This window comes from Chionomys nivalis, chromosome 1, assembly GCF_950005125.1.
Source record: "Chionomys nivalis chromosome 1, mChiNiv1.1, whole genome shotgun sequence".
NCBI lineage: Eukaryota > Metazoa > Chordata > Mammalia > Rodentia > Cricetidae > Chionomys > Chionomys nivalis.
The window spans coordinates 163,331,349-163,347,457 of NC_080086.1; the positions used below are offsets into that span (position 1 = coordinate 163,331,349).

Here is a 16,109-nt window from a genome sequence, read left to right on the forward strand (position 1 = left end):
AGCGAATGAGACTAGTCAATAAAGACACTGAAAACCAGGTTTTAGATTTTCATTTATACGCACTTCAACTGATCAAGTCCCTTAAGGATAGTATGCAAACCGCATACTTAGAATTTAGCTGCTCCAAGACGTATTTTTATGACATTTGGCTTGGCTGATGATCCAACCTTGAGGTTTAAGGCTTTCGTTTGTTTTTTAACGATACCTAGAGCTTCTTTGTAACGGCAGTGACAAGTAATATAGGCTTCCCGGCCGCCTTCCTCCCTCTAGGATTTTAAGTTCTCTTAGAACACCACCCCTGCTCTTCTAGTAAAATCCCACATGACAGAACAGCCTGAGGACCGAGGAAAAGTAGGAAAGCGGAGCCATGGAAACTGAGCGGGGGGGGGGGGACGACGTGTGAGCGCGCGGGTGGTTGGAGGATAAGGAACACTCCCCTGACGACGGCGGCGCGAGGGGGCTCCTCGGATGACGTCACGCACACCGGTGACGTCACGGCCGTGACACGCGGGTGACGCCGTTGCCGCGGCGACTCCTCGTCGTCTCCGCCCCCTCCCCCTCCCCCCCTTCCCAATCCCCTCAGGCTCGGCTGCGCCGGGGGCCGCTGGCGGGTTCCTGAGGTGGCCTCCGCCCCGGCCGCTCCGCCCACGCCCCCCGCGCCTCCGCGCCCGCCTCCGCCCGCCCTGCGCCTCCCTTCCCCCTCCCCGCCCCGCGGCTGCCGCTCGGCCCCGGCTTGCGCTTCGAAGATGGCGGCGCTGAGTGGCGGCGGTGGCAGCAACAGCGGCGGTGGCGGCGGCGGCGGCGGCGGCGGCAGCGGTGGCGGCGGCGGCCCCGAGCAGGGCCAGGCTCTGTTCAATGGAGACATGGAGCCCGAGGCCGGCGCTGGCGCCGCGGCCTCTTCGGCTGCGGACCCGGCCATTCCCGAAGAGGTGAGTGGCGGCGCCATCCCCCAGTGCTCTCGCGTCGGGGGCTCGGCTCGGCGGGCCAGTGTTTATGTGAGGGACGGAGGCAGCGGAGAGAGCTCCGGCTGTGCATGGCAGCCGGCGGGGATGTGGATAGCGACCGAGTGTCCCCCACCGTCCTGCGGCTCTCCTCGCTACGTAAACACACACGGTGGCCCAGGGGGGTTCCCCGGCCCCCACCCAGATGGGGTTGGGGCAGCGGGGACGGAGCTGGATCCTTTCCACAGGGGGCGAAACTCTGGGGCTGGTGGAGAAGGTCACGCCTGGCTGAGGTTTCCAGCCCGGCATCCCTGAGATGTTTTCCTTTTTGCTAACCGGCAGGGACGGCGTCGAGGATGGAGCATAGTGGCCGGGGCACTACCCCTGAGTCCCCCAGCCCTAGAAACTGCCATGTGTGATACTCCCTGGATGTGGGCATGACGGAGCGCCTCCCTCTCCGTCTCCTCACTATCTTTCCTTTGCAGGCCCTTAGCACTTTCCCACTTTTCTACTTGTTTGGGGGATTTCTCTCGACCCGATTTGCCCAGGGGATGATTTTGGAGGAGCCTTTACTTTTTCAGCCCCCAGATTTGATGTTCCGAAGGTTTTCCCATCCCGGTCTCTGATCTCCGAATGATAGTATTTGCCGGTGTTCCCATGCTGACCCGTAACCTCCATCCCATCCTCATCCACCACCCCGCTCATTCCCCAGTTGTACCTACTTGCCTCTAACCTTCGCCTCCCCTGAAGAGCATGTTTGCGCTTCTCTTGCCCTGGTCCTTTGAGGCCCTCTCTACTCCATTCCACCGCTCCCTCACCTCGTTATCTATTGTTATCTTCACAAATCCTTCTGGACACTTGGGAAGCTACTCACTCCCTGAACCCCGAAGCTGTCAAGATTCCATCAGGTTTCCCTTGCCTCCTTGCTCCCTCGCTCAGCTGGCGATGCAGGTTAGCCATCCACTGTTCATTCACACCTCTTTATTGGCATCTTTCGTGGTTTTTTGTTTTGTTTTGTTTTTAGTGGGTTTAATTGATCTGTGTCGTTCCCACTCTCGTTCCATTTTTTTTTCTCTTTCATGTTTACCTGTCCTTCTTTTTTGCCCCTCTTAACTTGTCCTTGCGTCATTTGATGTATTACATTGTCAGATTACTTCATTTCTTCTCTTCTGTATGTAAAGCTGACTACATTTACTGTTTGAGCATTGTATCACATAAACAATGCCATATTTTGCAAATAGTTGATGAGTGTGACTTAATTTTGTTGATTTTGCTTAAAGATAAACCTGTTACTTAGGCTTCCCAGTTCTCATACTATATCTCCTTTCTTATCTCTGCAGTAGTCTTTATCCTGCTTCGTTTACTTGGAAATTCATCCTCTATTCTTGATCTATTATTAGCAGTCTGTTCACAGTGATGTTTGTTTTCCAACCTTGCCATCTCTGCCCAAAATGTGTTCAGTATTGTCATTTGAGCTAGCTTATTTCTCTCACATCCTCCCTCCCTCCCTCCCTCCCTCCCTCCCTCCCTCCCTCCCTCCCTCCCTCTCTCTCTCTCTCTCTCTCTCCCCACCCTCCCTTTCTCCCTCTCATTTTGCTTTTGAGACAGGGTTTCTTTGTGTAGCCCTGGCTGTCCCAGAACTCACTTTGTAGACCAGGCTGGCCTCACACCCACAGAGATCCCATCTACCTCTGTCTCCCAAATGCTGGGGTTAAAGGCCTGTCCCATCACCGCTCGGCTTTTTCTTGTGTCTTCATTTGAAATAACTCCAACTTCCAGTTTGAATTTATGCTCAGGTCAGTTTCCACTTGATTTCTTTATTTCCTGTAGCTTCTTAGATTCCAAGGATAAAGCTCTTCCCTTCATCCATTTCCTAGTTCAATCTGTTTCCCTTATCCCTAGTTACCATTCATTCTGTCTTGTTTCCTGACTTTTGGTACTTTTAACTTGCTGAAGCTTCCTCTTGTCTTCCCCACACCTCCACATTCCTTCTTATTTATAAACAACTTTGTTCCGTTGACATGGAAATTTATTTTTAGGATACATTGTTTTTAATGGAGAAATGCTAGGGGTCACATCTGCTGTCTATTTTCTCCAGGAATCGGATATGCCTTTGTCTTGCTAGGCACAGGTGCCTCTGGGCTTCACTTGACTCTGCAGTGCATGTATGGTTTTCTTGAATTGTAAAGCTGCTTGAAGACTATGATAGTATGAGTAAATTAATGGATAAAAGTTAAAAGATGATCATTCTCTGATATGACACTAATTTGAGAACTTTGTTTCAGAGTTTATATTTCTGTGTGGAAGACTGTTATTTACTTGAGGGAGCTGGATTACTTGGACCCCTTTCTCTCTGAAGTAGTGAGTGTGTTAGGGGTATAACTTTCTGTTTGACACTTTCTGGACATTTCCCATGTACCGGTGCTTGAGAACCTCTAGGCTAAGTGAAGTTAAATTAAATCAGCAATAACTAACTGAAAGCATGGTCATATCTCCTGGAACTGTATTCTTAATTTATTTAGTTAAAATACAGATGTTTCCTGTTGCCCCCCTCCCAGGGTTTAATGTTTGGTGATGAATAGTTGCCTTATGTAAAAGATGATAAATATAGTTGGCTGGCGGAGATTATGATTAAAAAGTGGACCTCTATTGACTACAGATACAAGTATTACATGTAGCAAAATAGCTTCTTCCAGGAAATAGTATCATGCAGCCCAGGCTTTTGAGGAACTCAGCGTGTGACTGAGGCTGTAGAACTCCTGGTCCTTCTGCTGTTACTCTGAAGTGCTGGGATTACAGGTGTATGTCCCTATCCCCAGCAAGAAATAGTTTTAAGTTGACATTAATTCAGAGGAAACAATATCTTGTGGTCTTTTAGTTGAACTGCCTTCTTTATATGAACTTAAAAGAATATCTTTAATAAGTACATAGAAAGATGAAAAATTGTGCCTGTGTGTAATGACATATTTTGTTCTAAATTTTTATCTTACCTGGGTTTTAAAAAAGTTTGTCAGAAATTTCAGCTGCACCAAAAACTAATTACAAGGGGAAAACCTGTCCGTTATTGAAAAGTAAAAATAATAAGTATAAAAAGTACAAACTTTGTGTATAATTGCTATAAACATTTGCATGTATTACAACTAGACTTTTTAATGCTTGTGTAATACATTTTATGTGTAACTTTTAAAATATAATAGTTCAGCAAAACTTATGTGTCCCTAGGTAAAGTATAATTTAACTGATAACTTTTTTGGACATTAAGTTCTTTTTTAAAAGATTGCTGTTATCATATATCTCCAACATGGAATGTAGACAGTGGTATGTAAAATTATGTTGGAAAATGAACAGATTTCATGGCCTGTATTTCTATTACTGTATGGGTACTGAAAATAAAATGTTCTGATAAATGTTTATTAAGTGTATGTATTATTTTGCTTTTAAGCATTTACTTACTTTCTATTTCCTTGGTGATACTTTCTTCCCGAGACCATATGGTGTGACATGGTACATGGTATAATATTACCAGATGGTTAATAATAAATGCATTTATTATTTAAATGTGTGCTACCAAGGTGTGATATTTACTACCTGTTTCTTTCTTGTTGTGTTCTGGAGAAAGAGAGTTTCTTAAAACTGTAATACAGTTAGAATTGTATTATTTTCTGTTTTCAGAATCTCTTAGCCAGTTTTGGCTAAGCTGTGTAATTATAATAATGTATTGGCTAGGGAATATTCTAGGATGGGATCTGCATTATAATGAGGTCCACTGTATTAAAATACTTCTTTGTGATCCTTGTCAGGTTAGGTTGCATCATACCTCTGAAAAGTGATACTTTCACCAAAGTAGGAAGGCTTATATGCAGAAAGTTTTAGCTGTTGTTCTTAATACTTGTTTAGATACATGCAAAGGTTTTGTTTGGAGGGGGAAGCTATAAAATAACTGTTTGTCTTCAGTATTTCTGTATTGCTCTCTTTCCCATTTCCTGACTTAACACTATCACTTTAGGCATTTGTCCTTTTATGTAAAAAAATTATCTTGTATCGGTTGCTTATAAATGCATGCAATCCATTGTAAGTTGACCAAAAGGAATGTTGGGCTGGTGCTTGAATTATGAAATGTCTTAAACATAATTGCAGATTTGATTTAATTGTGTTTGGAGGCCAGAAAGATTATAGTAGTACAACAGACTAGAATAATGAGACTTTTCTCTCCCCCATTTTACTGATGGGAAGAATAGGTCTGGTAGCAGCTAAAAGATCTATTCTTTGAGTGGCAGGGAAGAAAGTTAGTGTTGTCCTCGCTGTACTTTGGTGTTTTCTAAGACTTTACCTGCTGAGTCACACAGTGGGGCAACCGCTTCTTCTTTTCCACTTTATCTCCAATCATAAAATTGCCTTCTCCTTCAGAGCTGCAGAAATGCATTTTGTTTCACTGACAACTTAATGTTAATTTAAGTGAGTACTTAGTGAACTTCTTGTCACAATGCCTCTCTTTTTAAAAGTCTTGTTTGCTCCTATTCCCAGATTCCTATGTCAGATTCGTATTAAGATCAGCCTTTTTGTCAGCAGCTTTTACTAGATTTTGTCTTCCTCAGAAGTTAAATTGTTTGCAGCCCTTTATTCTTTCTCTTTGCCTAGTTCACCTGTGTTCATTCTTCAGTAAAGCCCCAACTATAAATAATTATAGAACTTCTGCATTCAAAATAAGCAGGCCTGTTTGGGAGCTTTTCTGGTTTTGAGGTCACGCTGTGCTTTCTTTATCTTAGTGTTAGAGATAACTTCATGTTAATATAACAAGAAATTCATTCTCATTGATTCACATATTCTTTCTTTAAATAGTTCATGGATGCATTGACATGTTTTGGAAGGCAGGTTTTTTTAGTGTTTACTAACCTAATTAATATCATACTTAATAAGCCACGATAGTCAGGAGTCCATACCTAATTTTAAGGAGTCTATACCTAACACAGTCAATACTTAACTTTAAAGAGTTATTTTTTTCTCCTCTCTATGGTTATTTTTGCCTTCTAATGTTTTTTTCTTGCTCTTAAAAAAAAATCAAAAGCCAAAAACATTATTGTTAGTTCAAATATCAAGACTATTGACTGTCTAGTATCAAGAAATTGATGCCCAGTAATTTTAGCATTCCTTCCTGAGCCCTGGAATGCACTTATACAGAGTCTAAAAATTGTTCTGAACTCAGTTAACTTTATTTCTTCTGGAAGCTCAGTAATATCAAAGAAAAGCTCATTTTCATTCCTACTATGCAGCGATAGTATTGACAGCACTTTTGGGGAAAATGTACCAGAGGATGATGGTTTTCCAATTACTCCAGATCTATACTTTCTGACCAACGAGCCCCTAGGATCCTCTTGTCTCAGTCTTCAGCACTAGCAGGGCTGGGCATGTAAACTAAGGTTCTAATGCTTGACAGCAAGATTTTACCTGTTGAACCATCTCCCCAGCTCTGAGTTACTTTAAGAAGTTCTTGATAGTACAGCTTCTGATAATGTATAAAGAGAATTAATATCCATTTAAAAATATTGTATTTTCTATGAATGCCAAATAGTTTTCTTTATAACTTTTTTGGTGTTGTTGTTAAAAGCACTATTGCATTGTGCAGTGGAGGCGCATGCCTTTGATCCCAGGACACAGGAGGCAGAGGCAGGTGGATCTCTGTGATTTCGAGGCCAACCTGGTCTACAGAGAGAGTTCCAGGACAGTCATGATTACATAGAGAAACCCTATGGGGAGAAAAAAGCACTATTTTGCTGGGTGTGGTAGTGCGTAACTTTAATCTCAACCCTCATGAGGCAGGGGCAGGTAGATCTCTAAGTTTGAGACCATCCTGATCTACACAGCAAATTCCAGGGTAGCCGGGGCTATATAATAGTAGCCATCTCAAACCAAACAGAACAAAAGTACTATTTAATTGCTTCCAGATAACTTAATGAATTGTTTTTGACTTTTGTTTCTTTCTGCAGGGATGAGGTGGAGGGGAACCTAGGGCTTTGTGTGTGTCAAGTGCATAAGTAGCTGTGAGCTGTACCCACAGCCATATTCCCTCACCGTATTACTATATTTCAGATAGGGAACAGATTACAGTTCAGAGAATTCAGTAGTCCTTACATGGGTAGTCTAAAGCTGTTGGAAGTATAGTTTTTTAGTTTTTGTGTGATTGCCTATATCTGTAGATTCTTCTCATATTATACAATTACAGAAAATTATACGATTGCAAATAAGTTTCATTATATTAAAACATAATCCATTCACTGCAAGCTTTTTGCTGGCATCTCTTGATCCTTCCCCCACGCCTCCTTATGTTGTGCACTGAACTTCTGTTAGTCCAAATGTGTTAAGTGGCTTAGAGGACTGGTATGAGAATAAAATGAGGTGATGAATATGTAAAAATTGTCACAAAATTATAGTACTATTATTTTTCTGATGATTTGCAAGACAGAAGGTAAATATATTTAAGACTTTTCTTCCAGAAATCTTTGTTGTATATTTGCTTGTTTTAAAAGAAATCCAGTGACAGACATAACATAGGTTCTAGTTATAAAATTTTGACAGTCCTTACGGTTGCCCTAAAACTGAATGTTGACCACATTCTCTTAATATTGTCTTGAAACTACCTTTGAATCCAAGAAACATTAAGTGGCAACATGATGACTTTTTGGGTAAACTGTCAATTCAAGGAAAGGGGATTAATGTGATAGTACAAGGACTGTCTCACAGTTTTATGGGGAAGTCGATAAGCATGACTGCTGTAGTGTCTCTAAAACTATTGTCATTATTAGCTTTGCTGACACCAGCACTACAGTGCTGGCTTTTGCATTGAGTTGTTTCTCAGAATAATAGGTGTTCATGTATTCAGTAAGTACTTGAGTGCCTATAGCATGTAGTAATTTATGGGTTTAGGAACATATTTCAAAACAAAAATCAGTACCGTTTTGTAGTTTACGTTCTGGTAGAGAGGTACATGCTGGGAGTTGTGGGAGAACAGATAAACCATAAATAGACAAAATGGAAATTTGTAGGCTGGCTATGGTAGGACATACCTGTGATGAATTCTGATACTCAGGAGATAAAAGCAAGAGTATCATGAGTTCAAGGTTATCCTTGGCAACTTTAGGCAATTTGAGACCAGCTGGTACCATATTGAGACCTCATGTCAAAAACAAAATGAAACAAAACAAAAACCCACTCAAAAAACAAAAGAAATTATTTCTTAAAAAAACTTTTTAGATCTATTTTATGTGTATGAGTGTTTTGCCTACATGTATATATGTGCACCATGTATATGCCTGGTGCTAGCAGGGATCAGAAGATGGTGTTGGATCCCTTGGGACTAGGATTAGGGGTGGTTCAACCCGTGTCTCTACAAAAGCTCTTAATCAGTGAGCTAACTCTCTTTTTAAAATTTTTTAGATGGAGTCTCACTATGTAATTAAGTCTATCTCAGAACAGTTTGCAACCCAAACTGGCCTTGAACTTTAAGAACACCCTGCCGCAGCCCCTTGAGCGCAGGGTCTTGTCATACCATCATACTGGGCTTCAAAAAGGAAATTTTATAGTATGCTTGAAGAGAAACAAGAACTGTGGAAAATTTCAAGGAAAGCAGAGTAGGCCTGGGGGAGATACGCTGAAATTTAAAACAGCAAGAACAGGTAGACCTCAGTTCTAGGAGGTGACTTTTGAACAAAAGCCTCCAGAGGTCAGAAGAGTACAGAATGAGAATGCATTTCTTATAGAACTAACAGACTTCTGTAAGGAATGTACCTTGCTTATTTAAGAAGTAGCAAGAGGCCAGAGTTGCTGGAGTAACTCAAAAGAATTGAAAGTCAGTAGATGAAATTCCAGAGGGCTTGGGACATGGCCAAAGGTCTTTGTAAAGGACTTTAACATTCTAAAGGAAAAGGAAAGCCCTATTAGGAAAGCCCTATTCATGATTTCAGTAGCCAGAGCTGTGACCTGATCTCACAGGTCTGTGTGTGTTTACTTGTTCATGTATGTACACACAAGTGTATGTGTGTGCATATGCTCATGCATGCATGCGGAGGCTAGAGGTTGATGTCAGCTGTCTTCCTTACTTTCTGTCTTTTTTTTTTTTTTTTTTTTTTTGAGACAAGGTCTCTTAGTGAACCTGGAACTTACTCGTTTGTTTAGATTGTCTAACATCAAGCTTCAGGGATTCTCCTATCCATGTTTCTATTACTCAGAGCATGCCATCATGTCCAGCTTTTTACATGAGTGCTGGCATTCTGAACTTAGGTTTTCATGCTTGCATGGCATCTCCCTAGTCCTTCTCACATCTAAATAGGAGCACTTTGGTCACAATGTAAAGAGTGAACTCTAAGAGACAAGGTAGAAGCAAGAGAACCATGAGGAAGTACTGCAGTCATGTGAATGGTAGCAGGAGAGCAGAGAAGAGGTCAGAGTTCTGGATGGCTTGAAAGTAGACCAAATCTGATGTGTCTCACACTGCCCCCAACAGCAGTGCTGGTGATCAAACCCAAGGCTTTGTACAGTCTAGTAGATATTGTACTAGTGACCCACATCCTAAGCCCTTGGCTTTGTTTTTTTTTTTTTTGGTTTTTTGAGACAGGGTTTCTCTGTGGTTTTGGAGCCTGTCCTGGAACTAGCTCTTGTAGACCAGGCTGGTCTCGAACTCACAGAGATCCGCCTGCCTCTGCCTCCCAAGTGCTGGGATTAAAGGCGTGCGCCACCACCGCCCGGCAGCCCTTGGCTTTGTTGATAGACTGCATGTGAAGTGCTGAAGATGCCAGAGAAAAGGGAAAAGATCCAAGTCAGGAATTCATTTTTGGGAATGCCAAGTTAGAGGCAGAAAGCTAATGCGGTCTAATATTTTGAATAAGTAATTGGATTTATGACGCTGAGGTTGAAATGAGACTCTGTGGCAGAGTACTGTTCATGATAGCCATATTTTATTTTCCTTTTCATATATAGAAAGGTAACCTTTCTTCTTTGTAGTTAGGCAGGTGTGATCAGGGGATTGAGTTCCATCTCATAGAATATGGACACAAATGATGTGTACCAGGTCTATATCTGGTTTTTCTAGCTGGCTGGAACTAAAACGATAGCTATGATACTTTTGTTCCAAGCCATGTTTTAATGATAAATTGTCCATCAGGTGGTAGTGGTGCACACCTTTAATCCCAGCACTTGGGAAGCAGAGGCAGGTGGATCTCAATGAGTTTGAGGCCAGCCTGGTCTACAGAGTGAGTTCCAGGACAGCCAGAACTGTTAAACAGAGAAACCCTGTCTTGAAAAACATAAACAAAAACCAAAAAAGATAAACTATTCATCAGCCTAAGTTCCTGAATGAATGTGGAAATGTATAACATTCGGATAGCCTGTTGAACTACCTACTGCTGTTTGGAAACTAAGAAACAGACTTTATCACACTTGAGTCCTTATACCTTTTGCCTTTGGGGTATTACAGCAGTTGTGACATAGCTAGAGGACCATACTGTACTCTGGTACTATGTTGTTTGAACCCTCTGTTATTCAGAATTGTCAGTAACCCTTTCTACCTTGTAAATCACCCAGTCTTGTATTTTGTTGTATCACAAAATGGATTAAAAGAGGAAAGAATTAATCTTAAAAAAAGGGGACCAGAGAAGTGGATCATGACAAGTGAGGAAAATAGAATCAAGAAATTATGTTTTTAATTTTAATTAATTTTCAAAGGTTTTTGAGAGACTAGTGATATAGTTCAAAGTAACTTCAGATTCACAGTCTCCTTCCTTATCCTCCTGTTGGAATTGTAGACATATGTTCCCATGCCAGCCTCAAGCAAAAAAAAGAAGAAACGTATAAGGTCGTATCTGCTAGAAATGAAACATTAGAGCAAAACACCCATAATTTCATAAAGATAAGAATTACTGAAGCAGTGTTTCTATAGAGACAAGGAAAACAGGTTTAGTGTAAATAGGAGGGACGGCTTTCAATATGATGCTTTATCGTAAAAGCATACTCTGGAGCATGTGGCAGTGAGAGTGAGAGTGAAATCTGTTTTCATTGTTTCCGTTTTTTTCTCTCTAGTGTAGTAAAAAATTTCATTCCAGAGAGGGACTATGAGGTTTCAGGAGAGAGGTGAGTGTGCTTAAAATTCAGCACCATACAGGAAAGAATAGATTGGGGACAAACAGTAAAATTGATGGGCAGTGTTAACTTGTGAGGGCTGGGACACTTGTGGGCTTGCTAACTTCTGGTGTCACATCTGCAGTTAAATGTAACTTGACAAGGCAGTTTAAACACTTGATATGAGTCACTCTCACTTTGATGCAAATAACTATTGGGAACTAGAACATGAATTTATTACTGCATGAAGTATCTATAACTCTTCTGCCACATATTGAAGCTAAAGTTTGAGAGATCTAAGTGACTGATTTTTCTTAGCCGGGCGGTGGTGGCGCACACCTTTAATCCCAGCACTCGGGAGGCAGAGGCAGGCGGATCTCTGTGAGTTCGAGACCAGCCTGGTCTACAGAGCTAGTTCCAGGACAGGCTCCAAACCACAGAGAAACCCTGTCTCGAAAAACCAAAAAAAAAAAAAAAAAAAAAAAAAAGAATATTCCTATGCCAGGTGTGGCAGTGAACATCTTTAATTCTAGCAGTCAAGAGGCAGAGGCAAGTGGATTTCTTTGAGTTCCAGGCCAGCCTGCCTGGTCTATGTAGTGAGTTCTGGGACAATCAGCACTTAAACAAACAAACAAACAAAAACCCTGTAGTGATATTTTCTTTTGTTTCAGCAAATACTTGAAGATCAGAGTGCGGAGCTAAGCCACTAGAGGCCAGGAGTGATGGCACACACCTTTAATCCCAGTACTCCAGAAACTGTTAGTTCAAGGCCAGCGTGGCCTTAGATTAGATGGAATCTGTCTAACAGAGAAACAGAATTCACACAAAGGTGATGCCAGCACTTGGGATCACTGTATTTTGTTTATACAGAATGACATTCTTATCATTGCAGTTTGACTTTTGTGCTGCGCACTGAAACAGTTCCCACTCGGTACTTTTTTTTTTTTTAAACATTTCAGAGTTTTACTTGTTTTTGTTTACACTTTTCTTACTGCCTGAAATACAAATTCTTTCCCCACCCTTTGCCCTTCAAAACTCATATGCTTCACTGACCTACCATTTATTGTAGAAAGTATCCTTAATCCCTTTCTTTCTCTTTTTAAAAGTTTAACTTTATTTTATGTGCATTAGTGGGAAAATGTCAGATCCCCTGAAACTGGAGTTATAGACAGTTGTGAGCAGCTGCCATGTGGGTGCTGGGAATTGAATCCTGGTCCTCTGGAAGAGCAACCAGTGCTCTTAACCACTAAGCCATCTCTCTAACCCCAATCCCTTTCTTTCTAAAACCCAATTAGGTACCTTTGTTTTGTGCTTTGCTAGCATCCTGTATCATTTTATTCACCACATTGCAGGGTTTTCTTTCTGTTATCAGCATTCTCTTTTCTAGCACTCATCAGTCACAGTCAGACTTTATGATATTGGAAGTGTCCTTTGTTGCCTGGTGGTAGGCTATTGTGTTGGACTGACAGCACTGAGATACTAAATCTATTTAATTTTCAGATTAAACTATCTCATGTGATGAGTAACTGTTTAGTGCGTCACTAGACCATTTTATTTCATTTCAGTTTTATTTTTTAGACTTTTAAACTGTGTATGTGTGTGCGCGCATGCATGTGCATGCATGCCACACCGTGGCTGAAGAGGACAGATGACAGCTTTGTGGTGTTGATTTCTTATACTTTTATATGGGTCCCAGAGGTTTAACTCAGGACACTAACTAGGCTATACACCGAATATTTAATTGCTGAATGATCTCAGTGCATTTAGTCCAAATAGTTACCACTCATCTAAGATGTGGTAGTTTTCTCCTCCAAAATCCTGTCTTTAACCATAGTTTTCTAGTTCATTTTCAGAAGTATGTTGACTTAAGTAGCACTAAGTTCTTTTCCTTTAATGGTTGGGGTTTTTTGTTCTTTTAGGACTGAAAACTTGGTATTGCAAGGGATCCAGACTTTTCGTTAAGTGTTCTTTACCATTCTAAGCCTGGCACGTGACACATACCTGTAATCTTAGCAACATGAGAAGAATTAATTATGCAGGAGGATTTTAAATTTCATAGCCCATCTAGGCTGTATACAGAGTAAGTTCCATATCTATCCTTGGTTATCCAACAATTCTCTATCTCAAAACAAAAAAATCCTTAGGTTGGAAGAATAGCTTAGTCAGTTGAGGACTAGAGGACCTACCTTAGTTTGACACATGCACACACAGTCACACATCTTTCAGAGGACTCAAGTTCACTTAACCAGCAGTCATGTCCAGGCAGCTTACAACCACTAGGTTTGGGGGTTTTAATATGCTTTTCTGGCTTCCAAGGGTACCGTCATTTATGTTTATATACCCAGACATATATACATAATTAAAATCTTTAATCCCAGCACTTGGGAGGCAGGGGCAGGCGGATTTCCGAGTTTGAGGCCAGCCTGGTCTACAGAGTAGTTCCAGAACAGCCAGGGCTTCACAGTGAATTAGAAAAAAAGTTTTTTTCTAAAAGCTAGGTATGGTCGTTTGCATTCAGCCCCTGCACTGAGGAGGCAAAGGCAGGTGGATTTCCTCCAGAACAGTGAGTGACTTTGTCTGAAAGAAAAATAAAAGTTTTTTTTTAAAAAAAACTTGTTTGTTTTGTTAAAAGTCATGTTTATTTTTTAAGAAAATTTGTATGCTTGTTTTATTAAAAAATTAGTCTTTGATAATCATAAAAAAAAGATAAAAGAAAAATAAAAGTGTTAATGATGCCTGAGAATTGACCCTTGAGTTTGGCCTATGACCTTTGTGTATATGTGTATATTTATATGCATATACAGAAGAGTTCTTTCCACTTTAGAAAATTGCAGAATTGATGACAGCACTACTTACACAATATTTGTGTCTGAAATGTCAACCTGAAGTTGTGACTGTCAACAATCAAAGCGATTCTTTGTATAGTTACAAGCAACTCTTATTTATCATAGTTACCTGTACATTTTTGACATATTTTCTTATAAATTTATCTTTCCTATAATTGATAGTAGAATTAGCATTATTAGATATTATTAGCTTTTAAAATTGTATCTAGCTAAATTCTCTGAAATAGGGTTTACAGGGAACAAATTTGTTTCTTTTTTATAATGATGGACTATGTTTTATTTGTTTGTTTGAGACCTTGTCTCACGTAGCCCAAGCCGTCCTCCAATGTACTATGTAGCTGTACAGCTTAAATACTTTATTCCTCCTGTTTGCTAAGATTACAAGCGTGTGCTACCACCCTGGTAGGAATGTTGTTTTAAAAGAAAAGAAAAAAAAAATAAGGAAATATTTGAAGATCTGAAAAGATAGCAAAGAACTGCTTAAACAAACTCTAGGAAAATGCAAGAACCCCAAAAAGTAAGTAGATGGGTAGCTTTTGTCTTCAGGGCAGTGTGCTGGTTAGTTTTTGTCAGCTTGGCACAAGCTAGAGTTATCTGAAAAGAGGAGCCTTAACTGAGAAAGTGCTTCTGTCAGATTGGGACATTGTCTTTGTTTGATGTGGGAGTCTAAGCCCACTATGGGTGGTACTATCCCTGGACAGATGATCCTGGCGTATATAAGAAAGCAAACTAAACAATTCAGGAGCAAGCCAGTTAAGCAGCATTTCTCCATGGCCAGTGCTTTTGTTCCTGCCTCCAGGTTTCTGCCTTGAGTTCTTACCTTGGCTTCCCCAGATGATGGGCTGTAATGTGTTTTAAAAAAATCCTTTCTTCCCCAAGTTACTATTGCAGTAGAAACCAAACTAAGATAGGTACTATGTATGTTTAAGCTTTGGTGTCAGTGGACTTCATAAATTGAAGAGTGCAAAAGGCAACGCCTACCTGAAGTTAATATTAAGTGGAAATCAAAAGCAGTTTCTGTTAGAAGGACCCTGAGGGTTTCATCATTATGTTGCCTTTGAAGCAGAGCTAAATTGTCTACTAAGTTCCATATCTCAGAAAGGGAGACCATAGGGATGATTGACTGGAACAGAGGAATCATAAGGAAAGTTAAAAAAAAAAACACGTTTTTTTTTTTTTTTTTTTTTTTTTTTTTGGTTTTTTCGAGACAGGGTTTCTCTGTGGTTTTGGAGCCTGTCCTGGAACTAGCTCTTGTAGACCAGGCTGGTCTCGAACTCACAGAGATCCTCCTGCCTCTGCCTCCCAAGTGCTGGGATTAAAGGCGTGCGCCACCACCGCCCGGCTAAAAAACAAGTTTTTTTTTGCCTCATACTAACTTTTAGGGCAGGTTTTTTTTTTTGTTGTTGTTGTTTGCTTTGTTTTTGTTTTTGTTTTATGTATGTGTTAAAGGCATGCAGCACCAGGCCCTCACAGTAAGTTTTAAAAAGAAAAAACTAATAACTAAGCATGAATTCAAATCCCAAAGAATAAAAGCAACAAATACTTGAAACAGATCCATACTAATCTATGATATGGCAGTTACCACATTTAAAACAATTGCTGATTTGTTTTTAAATGAAGATAAATAAGGAAGAAGAGACTATAAAAATGACTTAATAGATTTAGAAAAGTAGAAATTCTGGAGGTAAAAACTATTGTGTATATAAAATACATAAAAATTAGTCGGGCAGTGGTGGGTCATGACTTTAATCTCAGCACTCGGGAGGCAGAGGTAGGCGGATCTCTATGAGTTTGAGGCCAGTCTGGTCTACAGAGTGAGGTCCAGGCTACACAGAGAAAACCTGTCTTGAAAATAAATAAAAAAATAAAAATAAAAAGCAACCAGAACCAAAACAAAACAGAAAAACAACACAAACATACAAATCGAGTTCCAGGACAGCCAGGGCTGTTACTCAGAGAAACACTGTCTTGTCAAAAAATAAAACAAACAAACAAAACATAAAAAGCTCAACAGATTATTCTTCGTTAAAAAATATTTGGTTGCCTAGAATATAAAGCTGAAGGAATATATCAAATACAACCAACAGTCAAAATGATTAAAAATGGGGGCTGGAGAAATGGCTCAGTGGTTAAGAGCACTGACTGCTCTTCCAGAGGTCGTGAGTTCAATTCCCAGCAACCACATGGTGGCTCACAACCATCTGTAATGAGATCT

The 16,109-nt window shown here is 40.5% G+C and overlaps 1 protein-coding gene across 4 annotated transcripts in view; it reads left to right on the top strand.

The window, feature by feature from the left end:
- Positions 1 to 575: 575 nt before the first annotated feature.
- The window catches only part of Braf (B-Raf proto-oncogene, serine/threonine kinase), a 132,238-nt gene continuing 116,704 nt past the window's right edge, over positions 576 to 16,109 (top strand). For all 4 annotated transcript variants that reach the window (XM_057763362.1, XM_057763336.1, XM_057763352.1 and 1 more), the window contains exon 1: positions 576 to 929. In XM_057763362.1, coding sequence (XP_057619345.1) covers positions 747 to 929 — 183 coding nt within the window. In that variant the 5' untranslated portion in view covers positions 576 to 746. The remainder of the gene's footprint in view (positions 930 to 16,109) is intronic.